The sequence below is a fragment of the Saccopteryx bilineata genome, chromosome 2 (genome assembly GCF_036850765.1).
Source record: "Saccopteryx bilineata isolate mSacBil1 chromosome 2, mSacBil1_pri_phased_curated, whole genome shotgun sequence".
Classification (NCBI taxonomy): Eukaryota; Metazoa; Chordata; class Mammalia; order Chiroptera; family Emballonuridae; genus Saccopteryx; species Saccopteryx bilineata.
Window position 1 is genome coordinate 359,935,339 of NC_089491.1, and position 17,154 is coordinate 359,952,492.

The following is a 17,154-nucleotide window of genomic DNA, read 5'->3' on the forward strand; positions in this document are numbered from 1 at the left end:
TTTCTGAAAACCGCCATTTAAAGGAGACAAGGTGTCTATAGAGATCGCTTCAGAAAGCAGTGCCTTAAGTCAGTGAAACACATATTCTGAAAATGATTGGATCGTCTGCAGTTTTAAAGGATTGGGACAGAATCCCCTTCAGGCTCAGGAAGAGAAATCAGGGGGACCTAATGGCTCCTGAGACACCTGCTTTCCTGGTGAGAGGCAGGCAGATCAGACCTGCACTTGGACTCCACTAAAGCAGATCAAGAAAAGAAGCGGGCAGCCTATCGACTTGATTTGTGATGAATAGTATAATTTTGCTTCCCATTATTGCCTTTGTCAAAGTTGCCAGTTTAGTTTTTTCTTGCTTGCCTAGTAATGCTATTTGCATAGCTTCAAGACCTCCTGGAATTCAAAGACTGATGTATTTATTTTGGATTTTGGATTGTTAAAAATATAATGTTTGTATTTTGATTTACTTTTAAAATTATAAATGTTTTATATAAAAGCCAGTAGTATGCATTGAAGGAGAAATCTTTTTACTGTATACAGTGTTCCTAAAATTTAGAAAACCCAGCAAAAAAAGGAAATAAAAAATTACCCATATTCTCACTATCCAGAGATCACTATCCCCTGTTAACACCACTTGATGTGTATTTTTATCTTTTTTTCTATACATTAGACACACATTTATTTTTACAAATAGTTCAGAAAGGTAAATTATTTTAAAACAGTTTTCATTTATTATATGTTAGACTTTACCCACACAATTAAAAAATTTAATACAACATTTAAAAGATAGAATTCAATTTTACAGATGTGCCATCTTAATGACCTATTTTGGGGCATTTTAGGCAGCTTCCAATTTTTTGCTGTTGTAGATGACCATCTTTTTATGCTTTCTCTCCTCTGCTGCTATTGCTGTTGTTGCTTCTTAGCTAACAGTTATTACATAAGTAATATACAAAATTTCCTTATGAAAATGTGACATTACAGCTAAGGCTAAAATATCTTTTAACTCTCCCCCAGCCTATGCTCTCCATAGAAATAATATTAGACATCAGGTTATGTGTTCTTTCAGGTCTTCTTCCTGCATTTACATACATATTATCCATAAAAAACATAATTTTGTGGGTTTTTCCTAAACAATTTATGTTCTGTCATCATCTCACTTTTAGTATAATTTTTGTTCTATAATATGGGTTAGAGCAAAGTGGAAGACATAAAACTACTTAGAGGTAACTTAAAGCCAAAATCAGATAGCATTTTAGTTACAAAGTTGGGAACCAGAAACCCCATTATTGAGCACTATGTGTCCCTCAGTTACTGCCTGACAAAGCTGATTTTTGTTCAAGTAGACCCACCTTCTCTCATATCTCAGAATTGAAGTTACTCTAATATATATTTATGTATTTTATTTTTGTTTTGTTGATGTTGAACTAATTGAAAGGTGAAGAGAAGATTTTTCTAAAAAACAAAATAAAGAAGATGTGGACATTTGGCCTGGTGCTTGTTTCAGACCTCAGTCTGACCTGGGGAGTGTTAATGGATCTGTTTCAGTTCCCATCCCAAAGAAGAGGTTTCCGCAGACAGTTTCGAAGCAAGACTGTCCCACGTGACACTCTGTCATGTCGTTCTGTGTTGGCTCTCTACTGCCTTTCAACACGGAGACACATGGCTCTGAAACTTGCCCGGTGTGGCTGCTTTTCAAGCAGAGTGAACTCTGCTATTCTCGTAATGAGAAGTGCTAGCCCCCCTCCCCACCTTCGACCAGAAAGAGTGCTGCACAGTGTCAGGATTTAAAATGAAACCTTTGTTATAGCCCATGGGGAAAATGGATCCAATCCAGCCCCAAACATATCACTCTGCCATTCCAAACCTACCAAGAGTTTTAATGGTTCTGTAACATTTTAGAGAAGAAAAAAAAATGAGGGTTTTTTGGTGGGTTTTGCGGGTGTGTGTGTGTCTGTATGTCTGTTTGCCGGAGATGAGGCACTTGAAATGGCATGGGGTGGGGGACAAATTCATGGCATGTTTTGTGCCAGTGAAAATGGAGACAGCTCAACAGAGAAGGAAACTGGAATAAAAACTGTAATTGACTCATAGCTGTGGCTGATTTCTGGGTACCAGAAGGGCAGTAATGAGAGATGCCATCCAAGCGCAAGGAATGAAGATTCCCAAGATGCCAGAAAGCTCTGGGGTTTCCTAACCTGGGGAGGGCACTAACTCAGTGGGGAAATGGTCATGGTTTGGGTTACACTAGAATATACCTTTTATAGGACTTGAAACTTTTTTTGAGAATTCCCTTTCCTGTGGCTTTTCAGAAGCTGTTTATTAATCCAGCCTGAAGCTCTTCCTCACCCCATTGGTGCACTACAAGTAGTTTGTTTGTTTTGGGGGGAGGGGATTGAGGATGGATAAAAGATACTTTGCTGACCACGAATTGTTCAGCGTAGCCCTAAGGCCCAGTGTGCCTGGTTTCTCTCTGTAGCACCAAGTTTGAATTTGCGTTTTATTTCTGAGGACTTCAGCTGTGGTTTGTTCCTATTGCCAAAGGAGCTCCAGGCATGCATCACTGTTTTGGTTCCAGTAGCCACATTTGGCAAGCAGTGGTTTGAGTGACCTCTCTTTAGGACCCCTAGGTCACTGGCTGAATTTCTACCTCGCTCCATAACAGGCTCTTCCTGTATTGGGAGTGGCAGTTGGCCAGGGCATTATATTTCCACTGGCCTGAAAACATACAGACCTTGATGAGCAGTCTTGTGAGAGCAAGAAGGACAGCAACACAGGGAAGGCTGAAACAGATCATTGGGGCCCTAGGTCTGAGGATTCTTCAAGGGGAAATTTGGAATCCTTAAGTGGAGCAGTTAGAGTGATAGTACCTGAGAAGTAAGCAGCAGAACAGAACTATTTCTGATTTCCTTAAGTAAAGCCTTGAGTAAAGAAATCTTTAGATTCATGAACCAGAGAGTTTGGGGAATACTTAGGTCTTAGAGCTTAAAGGCAATTTGTTTGCTGTTTAGAAAAACCGATTGTTTCAGAGAGAAACTTTGATTTCATTTCAGCTTGAATCTATTTCTTGCCAGGGGTTAGGAAATAGCATACCAAAGTATAATAACTCATAGCGATTTGTCCAAAATTGAGTTGATTCCATCTTCAAACGCCGAACACTTCTTTCTCTTAAATTTGTCCACAACCTTAGAATTGCAGGAAGGTTTGTGAAAGTAGCAAAGAGACATCCTAGGCATTAATTGTCTGCTTTCTGAGGGGGGAGGGGGAGGACGGGAAGAAGGGAGAAAGGGAGAGAAAGAGTGTGTGTATGTATGTATGTAAATGTATACCAAGTGCTCATGGGCTTGTGAGGATGTTCCTCATTGATGGACTGCCTGTATTTGTAGGATGGAGACATTCCCTGCAGTGGCTGAGAAGGTTCTCAAGGAGTTCAAGGTGTTGCTGCAGCATAGTCCTTCTCCTATTGGAAGTACTCGCATGTTGCAGCTTATGACCATCAACATGTTTGCTGTACACAACTCTCAGTTGAAAGGTAAGGCATGTCCAACTATCTAGACAGATAAAGATTAATCTAGTTTCTTTCCTATGCTACCATACTAACACACACACACACACATGCACACACTCTCTCTTTCCCACCATTGTCTCTCAGGTACTTAAACTCTCTGAAGTCAGTATGAATCTCTAGTGCTTGGATGGGATGAAAGGAGGGAATCGTGGGTGTGGAGGTTAATTTGCAAACCGAGAGATGCTGTTGTACATCTGGCCATGCTAAAGGCAGTAAGTACTAAGGCCTCTTGGAGTCTGCAGACCCAGAGCCTTTCCCAGGGGAGAAGCATTGCTGAAATGTTTCATTGCAGAGACCATACGCTTGGCAGGGATTGGGAATAGCTGTTTCTGGACTCATGTACCCTGTTTGTTCAATATGGAAAAGTCTAGTTCCCTGTGGGATATCCCTTGTGGGAGCCTGCCAGGGAGTGAGAACAGAGAATTGATGAGCTTTGGTGATTCAAATTGGAAGCACAAAAATCACCGGGCCCAGAGTTTGGCTAATGTCCTGGTGTGCATTCTGAAATGATTTTGAACACGGGTTTTTTGAGGCATGGGTTGGGGATGGGGAGTGGATGGGGACGGGGGAATGCTGAGTGGCAGGATTTTAACTGTTCTGATGAGGCTGACCTGTGGTGGCACAGTGGATAGAATGTTGACCTGGAACACTAAGGTTGCTAGTTCAAAACCTGAGGCTTGCTGGTCAAGGTACATATGAGAAACAATGAACAGTTAAAATGAAGCAACTACAAATTGATGCTTCTTGCCTCACCACCACCCCCACTCTCTCTAAAAAGAAAAAATTGTTCTGATGACCATGTCATAGCCAAAGGATGTTACCTGGATCCCTTCCTTTACCCCTTTCTCTTTCCCCTTTTCCCTTTCCCCTACCCTTTTCCTTCTCTTCCCCCTTCCCCTTCCCCCTACCCTTTCCCTTCTTCCCCCACCCTGTTCCCCCTTCCCTTCCCCCTTTCCCCCTTTTCTTCCTCTCCTCTCTCCCCTTCCTCCCTCTTTTCTTCTTCTCCCCCCACCCCTTCCCCCTTCTCCCTTCCCCCTACTCCTTCCCCTTTCCCCTTTTTCCTTTCTCCCTTCTCTTTCTTTTCTCTGCCCTTCTCACCACTTAAGTAGTGGTTTGACTTGATGGAAATATGTAGCATAGGGATGACATTATTTTGTGTGTTTGTTTGCAATTTGGTCCATGCTGCCAAAGAATTGTTTTAGAGCAGTGGTCCCCAACCCCCGGGCCAGGGACCGGTACCCTGGGCCATTTGGTACTGGTCCACAGAGAAAGAATAAATAACTTACATTATTTCTGTTTTATTTATATTTAAGTCTGAACGATGTTTTATTTTTAAAAAATGACCAGATTCCCTCTGTTACATCCGTCTAAGACTCACTCTTGACGCTTGTCTTGGTCACGTGATACATTTATCCGTCCCACCCTAAAGGCCGGTCCGTGAAGATATTTTCTGATATTAAACCAGTCCCGTGGCCCAAAAAAGGTTGGGGAACACTGTTTTAGAGCATTGATAAAGGGTAAAGTTTGGTCTCAGGGCTGGAAGGTTATTATCTGAAATGCCAAGAAGTAGCAATTGTCCCATGGAGACTCCACTGTGAAACAGACCTGGTGTTTCTGGACAGAGTGTCGCTAGTTCTCTTATTGCACCTTTACTTGGTGCTTTCTCTCACTCTGAAGTGGATTTATTTCCCTTTCCATTTATATTTGGGGGATCTACATCAGCTTGCTGATGAGTGAGGATGCCACAGTATCCCTTGAAACTTGGGTCTTCCTGGGACTCTGCAAGGCCCTCTGCTAGTCGCATGAGTTTTCAGTCACCTCTGAATCGTAGAGGATTATCTCCTTTCAAGCTGCTTGCTACAGCATTTAGAATTCCCAGCAGAAAGCAAGGTGTAGAAGCTGAGGTGCCATTTTGAACTTGGATAATTATTCCTGAGAACAGCTCTGAGGAAGCATGCAGTCTTGGGGGACAGTGATGGTTTCCAGGAAGGAGGAAATAAAGTTTGTAAAGTGCTGTTCTGGTAAGGCTGTGAAATCCAAAGGGGCAGGAGATTGATTCCTTCTTCATTACTATGCTGGGTCTACTACCAAGTGGGAAGCTCACTGGACTCAGGAAACGGGGCCTCCTGAGGTGCCCTCCTCTTCGTTTTCCTGCCTTCCTCTAACCTCAGCCCCACAGAGTTTAGTGAGCTGCCTGTCACAGAGCTGCAGCCTCTGCCAAGTTATTTTTCTAGCATCGAGTGACCTGTAATCTTGGGAGGTGTGAATGTAAAGGACCTGCAGCTCTTGCCTGTGAAGTATCTGTTGTCAGCAGCTTCTGCTCCATGAAAGGGAATACCTTGGTCTTTTCATAGGCCACCAGTGAGTCCTTTTCTTGTAGCTTTTGTTTAGTGAGGGTTGAAAAACACAGGTGAAATGAAGGTGAGATGGTGAGAACAGAGAAAGAGGAAATGGGTGGTTCCCCCATTTGAGGCCAAGGTACGTTTTTTAGGACTCTTCACTATGGTTGGTTATGTGAAGACTGTTACCTGGGAAGAATATTTAAAATTCTGTGTTTTGAGACCCTACTACTCATTTCTAGCCTTGTCCTCATGCTCACCCCATGAGGCATCTGGGGCCAAGAGGAGGATGATATGAGGTGGTCAGAAGCTCCAAGGTTGTTTCAGGGAAAAACAACCTAGGCCACAGGATGTAACACTCAACTAGGACAGAGAGCTCTGTGGACATGCTGCCAAGTACCCGGTGTGCAGCTGGGGCGGTCGTCCAGACCCCACTGTGTGGGCTGCCATTGGGAGAGGGGTGAGCAGAGCACTCAGCGGGGCTGGTTGGTGGGAAGATGCTCTTTTCCATTTCCCAGCATATGAGTCATCTTCTCTGGGCCCCTGTGCTGTGCTTGCATGGACAGTAGCAAGAAGGGGGTGTTGTGGCTGAGCAGCAGCATCTGTGCCGGGGGTGGAGAGGAAAGAGGGTTGGGGAGAGAGTAAAGGTTTAAATCCTTCACTAATCAGCAGCAGTTTGAATCACAATTTTATGAGTAAGGAAGTGATAAATCAGCCCTGAGTGGTCAGCCCCCAAGTCCTGTGAGCCGGTGGTGCCCTTCTAAAGTCTTCCTCCAGGCCACTCTGCTTGCTGTCAGAGTTGCCAGGCACCCAGCTGCAGGACCCTGGCTGTCTGAAACCAGGAAGCAAGGGCCTGATGCTGCCTGGCCCTCCCAGGTGCTTGGGGTCTGTGGTGATTTGGCAGTCACAGCAAGTTACAGAACATCTGGGCCATTCATTTTTCTTTTCATTCCTTCTTGGACATGTCCTCCTGGGTGGGTGTTTGCGTATGTCAGTTCCTGGACTCTGTGGAGAAGGAACATTCTAGCCTGAAGCAGAGGTGATCTGTGGCCCCTGAGGCAGTCGAGGTTCTTTCAGTCTGTGCCTGGGCCTTCCCTGTAGATGTGGACCTAAGGAGTACGTTTTGGAGAGCAACTGGGGCGTCTTGAATAGAAAGTATGTCCTTTATGATACCTCTGATTCATTTTGTGTGCATGTGTTTTGTGTTACCCATGTATAACTGTCTTTTATTCAAAATACCTATAGTGTAGAGGTAGAAATGCTACTAACACTTTAGTGTGATTACTTTCCAGATGTGCTTTACTTGTTTGTGGTCAAGATAGACATAGAACTGTTTAAAAGCTTTGAACACCTCACAAGACGAAGTGGAGTAAAAAACTTAACAGTGAGAGAGAGGCATCTTTTTCCTTTTCCTAGATTATAGTTTTTTCCAGAGCTCAGCGAGGCAGAGGTTGTGAGGTCACATTTACCCCCTGTTCATAAGGCAAAATACATTGAGTTATGCCACATCATTTTACCAACTAAACTTTCTGGTCTCAGCAATGATCTTAACAATCAGGGCTATTGGTGGGGAGGCCATTATCTCCTCCTCTGATGGGCCCTATGCAAAAATTGTACATCAGTAGGACTACAGAGAGTCTAGAATCCTAGTATTCCATAATGAAGTGGTTGGGGACAGATAAATTTGATGGATGTTTGGGGTCCCTTAGCATAGTGCCTGGAATTTATTAGGCACTCAGTAATTGTTGAAAGTATGGATGAAGAAGGCAAGCCAGCTCTTATTGAACAGTGTTGTTGTTTTTTTTACCTGGCTTGTATTCAAAACTGTCTTTTGGCAAGTGACGGGTGGCTGTAGTAGGTGGTTCCCAGAGTGATGTCACAATTGGTAATTACTTCTATGGCATTCCCAAGCCTGAAGGGAGAAATGGGGCCTTCTCCACGTGCCTCAGCATTTAACACTTCAGTAGCCATCTGATTGGCTGACTGATGCTGCAGGATGAACTGTTGATCTAAACCACAAGCACTCCAAGAATTTTAATTTTTTTAAAATTCTGTAATTAAAGGAAATAAAACTCTAGTTTCTTGAAAAGGAATAATTGAAGCAGCATTTGTGGTAGGGCATCACCGAAACCCCTTGTATCCCCCATCTGTGCCCAATTTACTCCAATCTGGCCATTTTCCCCCCTTTCTTTTTCTCTCCAACTCTTGCTCTTGCTCTTTTTAAAAAATATGTTTTATAATTCCTGGAGTCAAAACCATCTCAGGCACACACTGTTTTATTTTACTGTATTATTGGATTATACTTCGTATAAATCACTGGATGTTATTCATTGGCCACCACTGGAATAACTTCCCTTTTCTGTGCCCTGGCCCCCTCTTTTTCTTCCTCTATCAATTCATAGAGTAGGCCTCCATTTCAGCCTCGCAGAAAAGCCCTGGTGGCAGCAAGAGGGCACCCAAGAGACACTTCTGTGTGTGCCATTGGTGCTTTCTGCCTTTAGGGAACATTTAGGGCCTGGGATTGAGGCAGCGCTCGACTGGCATTCCTTTATTATTTATGCTTGCTTTTATGGTTTGTTAGTAATGCTGAATTGCAGGAGGTAGGGTGTCACATGTGCTCTGGAGATAGAGAGAGAGAGAGGATCAGAGCTGTCTATATGGGACCGATAGAGCTTGAGTCAGATGTGTGGGATACTTGAGATGGGGACCTCACACCTTCATGACATTGTATATGCACGTTGACTCTAGTTGGGAAGTTTTGATTCACAACTAAAATACCTTTGTCTTTAGCATACAGTCACCTTTGAGACCTTCAGTAAAGCAATTTGCTCCTCTGTGGCAGTTTACTTCTGTATGAGTCTCTTACCCAAACAGAATGTATGAAGTACCTAATCCTCTGCTTGTCAGAACAGTTGTACAGGAAATCCACCTTTCATAAGGGGTTAAGCTTGAGTTTAGCTGTATAAACTGTCCCTCTCATTCCTGCTCCAATATCTCTGGTGGTAGAAGCCTTTGGGCTTTTTCTCCTCAAGAATCCATGGGTAGATTTCTACAGGTGATTGGCAGTGCCTGACCTTCATTTTCAGGATCGCTCAGTTCAGAATAAATTAACAAAGAAAGAGCCAGCCTAGCCAACAAATTTTGTGAAAAATAGATTCAAGATCAGAAGAGGCTAGGCTTTAGAAGGCAGGCCAGAGGAAGATGTATCCTTTAGCTATGCCCTCTATCCCTCTGGGGAAGATATAACTATCAACACGCTGCTTAGCATAGATGTTTTCCCTCAGAATTCTCTGGAAAAGAAGAAAAAGAAGTAAGTTTGTCAAGGGCCCTTCCCAGCTTGAATTCCAGGGTTCTTGTTGTTTTCAGAATGAATCTGTTACTTTTAGGCTGGAGGAGGAGAAGCAGTTATAAAAAGGTAAAGAAAGGAGAAAACTCATTTATACCAATAAAATTAAGCCTCTTATGTCAGTTGAAGAAATGTCTGTTTTTGCCCCAACTGAACTATGGTTTGATGTCCATGACTGCTGTGGTGTGGAGTATAGAAATGCAGTATCACATCCTTGCCCAATAGTTTCTGTTCCCATTTTATCGCTTCTCAATTTGATTTTTGTTGTTGTTGTTCCAAGATGGACTTATTCTGAAAAAGAGACATTATTGGGTGGATTGTTGGCAACAGGACTCTCAGCTGCCTTTTTAGTTCTCTTTCGGCTTTTTCTGAGGAATGTGTAGCTTACAGGGGACCTTAGGTCTGATAGGTTCATTGAATACACAGCGGAATCTAGGGATGAAGCTTGGGGGAGTAAGTTGCACTTTGGACCCTGTCCAACTAAATGTTGGTCTTGGGAAGAACTGTAGCTTTTAGAGGTAGTGGCCAATAATGACAACAGAATAACGCTGTGATAATACCTAATGACATTTTATAGTTGCTACATATGAATTCTCATTTGATTTCTCTTATTACCGTTCTGAGACAGGCGAGATAGATATTTTGTGTCTGATTTTATAGATAATGAGAAACATATCAGAAAGGTTAAATGATGTAAGCAAAGTTGCACAGCTAGTTAATTGCACTTAGGTCTCAAGTGTCCAGCCTTCTGTATCAGAAGACTCAAAAACTTCTCTGGCCTGTGGTGGCACAGTGGATAGAGCTTCAACATGGAATTGCTGAGGCCACAGGTTCAGGACCCCAGGCTACCTGGTCAAGGCACATATGACAGTCAATGAAAAACTAAAATGAAGCAACCATGAGTTGATACTTCTCACCTTCCATCCCTCTCTCTGTAAAATCAATAAATAAAATCTTTAAAAAAAAATCAAACTTCTCTGGACTTTAGTGAGACAGCTAAACAATGCAAGCATCCCTGCCCCCAAATCCCATATCTGAGCAGCTGCTGTTCTTTGATGAAGAAAGTGATCCTTGAATCTGATCTGAGACTAGAAGAGGAACTAAGTAGAGATGAGGAAGTCAGAATTCTCCTAAGTTGCTTGAGGCTCAAGTGAGGCCACAGGTAATAAGTGGGCAGAAGGATATGGTTTGGGCAAGTCAAGGTTATCTGGAGTTCATACTTATAATTGTCATGGGTGAAGGGGAATCTCCCTCTCACAGTGGAAAACATTTGTTTAGACCAATTGGTAAAAGAATTATTTGGTATTTCTCTTTCTTTGAGTTATGTAGTGTCTCTTAAAGGGGGGGGGGTTAGTAATATTGTTTCTTATTTTCACCATCTTTTCTAGTACCTTTACTTTTGCTTTTTAAAAAGAGACTTTCAGTCCTGGCTGGTTGGCTCAGTGGTAGAGCGTCGGCCTGGCGTGCAGGGGTCCCGGGTTTGATTCCTGGCCAGGGCACACAGGAGAAGCGCCCATCTGCTTCTCCACCCCTCCCCCTCTCCTTCCTCTCTTCCCCTCCCGCAGTGAGGCTCCATTGGAGCAAAGATGGCCTGGGCGCTGGGGATGGCTCCTTGGCCTCTGCCCCAGGTGCTAGAGTGGCTCTGGTCGCAACAGAGCGACGCCCTGGAGGGGCAGAGCATCGCCCCCTGGTGGGCAGAGCGTTGCCCCCTGGTGGGTGTGCCGGGTGGATCCAGGTCGGGCGCATGCGGGAGTCTTGACTGTCTCTCCCCGTTTCCAGCTTTGGAAAAATACAAAAAAAAAAAAAAGACGTTCACATGCCATTCTTAGATAAGCCTATGATTCTTTTTTTGGCATGGGGGTCGAGGGTGGGTATATCATTCATATAGAAAGGAGTATGAGAGTATAAAACATTTGAAAGAATGTCAAAGTGAATATATAAGGTCTACCGGAAAGTTCTGACCATTTCTATCACAACAAGTTTCGACACGTAAGCACATGTCTATTTGGCGCATGTGTGCCTCTCTATTTTTATCACTTAATGTATACATACTGACGTAGCAAATTAACTAAAACAAAGTTGATTCACATTAGTCTTATGTGTGAAGTGATAATGTACCCATGGCTACTGATAAAGTTCATTTACGCCACTGTAATTTTTACGAATTTCAACAAGGAAGAAATGCTACAGAAGCATGTCTGTCGCATCCACCATATTCCCCAGACTTAGCACCCTCCGACTATTACTTGTTTTTGTCCTTACAAAAGTTTTTGAAGGGCAAAAAATTCAAAAATGAAGCAGATATCAAACAAGCACTGGTTCAATTTTTCCCATCAAAAGATAAAACAGGCCCTGGCTGGTTGGCTCAGTGGTAGAGCGTCGGCCTGGTGTGCAGAAGTCCTGGGTTCAATTCCCAGCCAGGGCACACAGAAGCGCCCATCTGCTTCTCCACCCCTCCCCCTCTCCTTCCTCTCTGTCTCTCTCTTCCCCTCCCGCAGCGAGGCTCCATTGGAGCAAAGATGGCCTGGGCGCTGGGAATGGCTCCTTGGCCTCTGCCCCAGGTGCTAGAGTGGCTCTGGTCGCGACAGAACGACGCCCCGGAGGGGCAGAGCATCACCCCCTGGTGGGCAGAGCGTCGCCCCCTGGTGGGCGTGCTGGGTGGATCCTGGTCGGGCGCATGCGGGAGTCTATCTGACTGTCTCTCCCCGTTTCCAGCTTCAGAAAAATACAAAAAAAAAAAAAAAGAGAAAACATTTTTCAAAAACGGGATATACAAATTGCCCTCACGCTGGCAAGAAATCATTAATAATAATGGCAATTATATTATTTAATAAAGTTTATTGACGGTAAGGAAAATTTGTATTTTGTTTTATTCCAAAAACGGACAGAACTTTCCGGTAAACCTTATATATGTAACCACCTCCCACGTTGAGAAATAGAATATTGTCAGTACCTTAAAAACTCCTTGTATGGCCTGACCAGGCGGTGGCACAGCGGATAGAGCGTCGGACTGGGATGCGGAGGACCTGGGTTCGAGATCCTGAGGTCGCCAACTTGAGCGTGGGCTCATCTAGTTTGAGCAAAAATTCACCAGTTTAGACCCAAGGTTGCTGGCTTGAGCAAGGGGTTACTCGGTCTGCTGAAGGCCTATGGTCTGCTGAAGGCACATATGAGAAAGCAATCAGTGAACAACTAAGGTGTTGCAATGTGCAACGAAAAACTAATGATTGATGCTTCTCATCTCTCCGTTCCGATCTGCTAATTACCATCCTGACTTGTGGAATTCATTCACTTTTTAAAAAATTTTTTATTGAATTTACTGGAATGACATTGGTTAATAAAATGACATAGGTTTCAGGTGTATTTATTTATATGCTAATAAAATTACATAGGTTTCAGGTGTATTTTCTATATACCGCTAGTGCTCGACTTACCACCATGATGGGTTCCGACAGACCGGCCATAACACGATTTGGTCGTAAGTTGAGTAGGCTATCTGTACAGTACTGTGAAATGATGTTATAAAAATCTTTAAGTCATATTTTATCATAATTTTCTTTTTTTTCTTTTTGTATTTTTCTGAAGCTGGAAACGGGGAGAGACAGTCTGACAGACTCCCACATGCACCCGACCTGGATCCACCCGGCACGCTCACCAGGGGCGATGCTCTGCCCACCAGGGGGCGATGCTCTGCCCCTCCGGGGCGTCGCTCTGCTGCAACCAGAGCCACTCTAGCACCTGGGGCAGAGGCCAAGGAGCCATCCCCAGCGCCCGGGCCATCTTTGCTCCAATGGAGCCTCGGCTGTGGGAGGGGAAGAGAGAGACAGAGAGGAAGGGGGGGATGGAGAAGCAAATGGGCGCCTCTCCTATGTGCCCTGGCCGGGAATCGAACCCGAGTCCCCCGCACGCCAGGCCGATGCTCTACCGCTGAGCCAACCGGCCAGGGCCCATAATTTTCTTTAATTATTGTTATATATCATAATTTTCTTTGTTCATTTTATGCTGTTTGTATAATCTCTACACCATTTTGTTTCTTATTTTTACATTCGTCAGGTTTAAGTAAAACACTGCATTACCAGTACAACTGGTTTAATATTTGCAAAGATAATTTCCTCTTGGTAGACATCTTGGGAGGGGTTTGATGAAAAATATCCAAGACACAAAACACAAATTGCTGTACCGAGTCTGGGATAACAGATGAAATGGTGCATGCGGAAATGGTAGTGCTGCTGGAAGCTGGTCTGCACTGTCATACGCCCAGTTGGGCAACACTTGCACTGCCAGACGCGGATCAGTCGTGGCTAGCTATTGTGGTCGTAAAGTCGAATGGTCGTCATAGTTTGTAAGTCGATCAGTATTTGTACACCTTTAGAGTGTTACCATCTAAGTGTATAGTGTTACCCTAAGTGTTACCCTAAGCAAAACAGTTTGGTTTTGCTTCCTTATCAGTGGAATCATGCTAATCATACTACTTATATTTATATTCTTTCTCTGTGGCTTATTTTGTTCCATGTAGTGTTTGACTTCTCTTTATGCTTATGTGTGTAGTACTCATTTTCATTGCTAGAATACTACATTTTATTCGTTTATTACAGTTTATCTTTTTTTGGACAGTTGGGTTTTCTTTTTGGGGCTTTTATAAGCATTGAGTCTATTGACAATTATTGTAATTATTGGTGTATTTGGATTTATATGCTACACTTTAAGGGTATGTTTCAATGAATTTGACCAATTTACATAGCTAAGTAACCATCATTATAATCCAGATACAGAACATTTCCATCATCCCCACAAGTTCTCTTTGTGGCTATCACAGTTTATCTCCATTCCTACCTCTGGCCCCAGTAAACCTGATTTGTGCTCTGTCACTATACATTGGTTGTGTCTTTTCTAGAATTTTATATGAATGGAATCATACAGTATATACTCTTTCTGTGTCTGGCTTCTTTTGCTTAGTGTGATGTTTCTGAGATTGATTCATGTTGTTATATGTTACCAGGATTGCATTCCTTTGTATTACTGTGTGATATCTATTGTATTGATACAGTATTCTATAGTTTTGTTTATCTAGTTACTTAACTGTTGATAGAACATTTGCGTTGTTTCTATTTTTGAATAAAACTGCCACAAACATCTGTATGAATGTCTTGTGAACATATGCTTTCATATCTCTTTGGTAAATACCTAGGAGTGGATTTCCTGGGTTATATGTTAAGTGTTTAACTTTACAAGAAACTGCTAAACTGATTTTCAAAGTGTTTGAACCATTTTATATACTCTCCAGCAGTGTCTGAGAATTCCAGTTTATTTGCATCCTTGTCAACATTTGGTATTGTTCATCATTTTTCCTTTAGCTATTCTAGTGGATATTCAGTGCTATTTTGGTTTTAATTTGTTTCGTAGATGACTTAAGTATGATGAGCGACTTTTCATGTACTTATTTGCCATTTGTATGTCTTCTTTGGCAAATGTCTATTGAAATCTTTAAATAGACATTTTAAGATTTAAATCTTAAAATAAATTTAAAATAAATTGTCTTTATTAAGTTTTAAGAGTTCTTTATATAATTTGGATATCAAATTATACCCTTATTAGATAAATGTTTTGCAAAATTATTTCCCAGTGCTTTCCCAATTTGCTATTTTGTTTCTTTTTTTTTCTCCTTTCTTTCTTTTGGATTTTTTCCCATTCCTTCCCCCTGCCTCCCCCCCCCACTAGCTTCCTTTTACCCTAGGAATTCAAGGTTACATACCTTACCTTGCCAAAAGTCAAAAGTTTAGCATTTTCACTCTTCTCCTAAATAATATAGGAACCATGGAGTGCTTAAGTTCTATGCATTCTCTTCCCAGTTTTTGTCCTAATTCATATGCTGCTGTTGCTGTATTTTAATTCTTCTTTTCCTTTTCAGACGCTACAAGACAAACTATTATTGTTTTTATTTTTGTTCTATTTGTTTTTGTCATCATTATTATTTCACTGATAAATGTTTATTTAGACTTGCCCATATATTTACTACTTCCTTTTCATTTCCTTTTGTATTTCAGCCCCTCCACCTGGCATCATTTTCTTCCTGCCTTAAGTATGTTCTTTAGAATTTAGTGAAGTTTTTTTGATGACAAACTTTTTTCGTTTTTATTTGTCTGCAAAAGGCTTTATTTTTACTCTTTCTGAAAGATCTTTGGCAGGTATTCAAGTAATAGAACTCTAGGTGACAGTTATTTTCCTTTGGACCGTTTAAGATATTTTACTTTCTTTGGGCTTTCATTATTGATTAAAAGCCAGCCATCTACTCTTTTAAATATTTTTTTATTTTTATTAAATGTTTTTTTTTTTTTTAGAGAGGATTTGTTGCTCTACTTCTTTATGTGTTCATTGGCTGATTTTTGTGTGTGTGTGTATGCGTGTGACAGAGAAAGACATATAGGGACAGACAGATAGGAAAGGAGAAAAATAAAAGCATCAATTCCTTGTTGCAGCATTGTAGTTGCTCATTGATTGCTTTCTCATATGTGCCTTGACTGGGGGGCTACAGCAGACGGAGTGATGCCTTGCTCAAGCCAACGATCTTGGGCTCAAGCTGGCGACCTTGGGGTTTCGAACCTGGGTCATCTGCGTCCCAGTCCAGTGCTCTATCCACTGCGCCACCACCTGGTTAGGCCTTTGGTTGATTCTTGTATGTGCCCTGATTGGTGGTCGAACCCGCAATCTGACATGTGGGATGACACTCTAACCAACAGAGCTACCCAGCCAGGGGCTGATTCTTTCTCTTTTAAAAGTAATCTATCTTTGTTCTCTGGGTGCTTTATTTTTTGTTTGTTCATTTTTTTAGTTTTTCCATTTATTGGGGGGGGAGGGGAAGCGGGAGAGAGAGAGAAAGAAGCATCAACTTGTTGTTCTACTTAGTTGTACATTCATTGATTACTTCTTGTACATGTCATGACCAGGGATTGAACCCACGACCTTGGCACTCCAGGACAACACTCTATCCACTGAGCCATCTGCTCAGGGCTGCTTTCTAAGTCTTTTAAAAAAAACTCTTTGATGTCCTACAGTTTTAACGATTTGGCTAGGTTTATATTTATTATTTTTTCTGCTAAGGATTTATTGAAATTTATGTATCTGTAAGTTGATTTGAGCAGTTTTGAAAAATTCTTAGCATCTGCATATATTTTTTTAAGAGATACTACATCTGCTCCTGTTTTTTCTTCTCCATAATGACTTATTAGACTTACATTAGACCTTAATCTTTTCTCTTTTTTTTGGTATTTTTTAGAAGTGAGAAGTGGGGAGGAGGCAGACAGACTGACACCCGCATGCACCTGAACAGGGTCCACCCAGCATGTTCACCAGGGGATGATGCTTGGCCCCTGTGGTGCGTTGCTCCGCTGCAGTCGGAGCCATTCTAGCGCCTTAGCCATCCTCAGCGCCTGGGACAACTTTGTTCCAATGGAGCCTTGACTGCAGGAGGGGAAGAGAGAGACAGAGAGGAAGGAGAGGGGGAGGGGTGGAGAAGCAGATGGACACTTCTCCTGTGTGCCCTGGCTGGGAATTGAACCCGGGACTTCCACACGCCGGGCCGACGCTCTACCACTGAGCCAACTAGCCAGGGCTAGACTTTAATCTTTAATGTCTCTTAACTTTTCTTTCATTTTTCTGGCTCTCTATTTTTTTGCTACATTTCAGATAACTTCTTTACTCTTTCAGTTCACTGAACCTTTCCTTGGTTATATCTACTCTGCTAAATATGCCCCACTAAGTTTGGTATTTTAATTATAAATTTTTATTTCCAGATGTTTTGTTTTATTCCTTCAAATCTACTCCCTCTTAATTTAATAGTTTCTTGTTCCCTGAACATGTTTGCAAGCAAGTCTTTTAAACATGATTATTTTGTAGACTGATGAAGGGGT

At 42.3% G+C, this 17,154-nt stretch overlaps 1 protein-coding gene across 7 annotated transcripts in view; it reads left to right on the forward strand.

The window, feature by feature from the left end:
• The window catches only part of SMG6 (SMG6 nonsense mediated mRNA decay factor), a 291,808-nt gene that overhangs the window by 71,155 nt on the left and 203,499 nt on the right, over positions 1-17,154 (forward strand). For all 7 annotated transcript variants that reach the window (XM_066263032.1, XM_066263035.1, XM_066263038.1 and 4 more), the window contains one exon: positions 3,381-3,526. In XM_066263032.1, the coding sequence (XP_066119129.1) occupies positions 3,381-3,526 (146 nt within the window). The remainder of the gene's footprint in view (positions 1-3,380; positions 3,527-17,154) is intronic.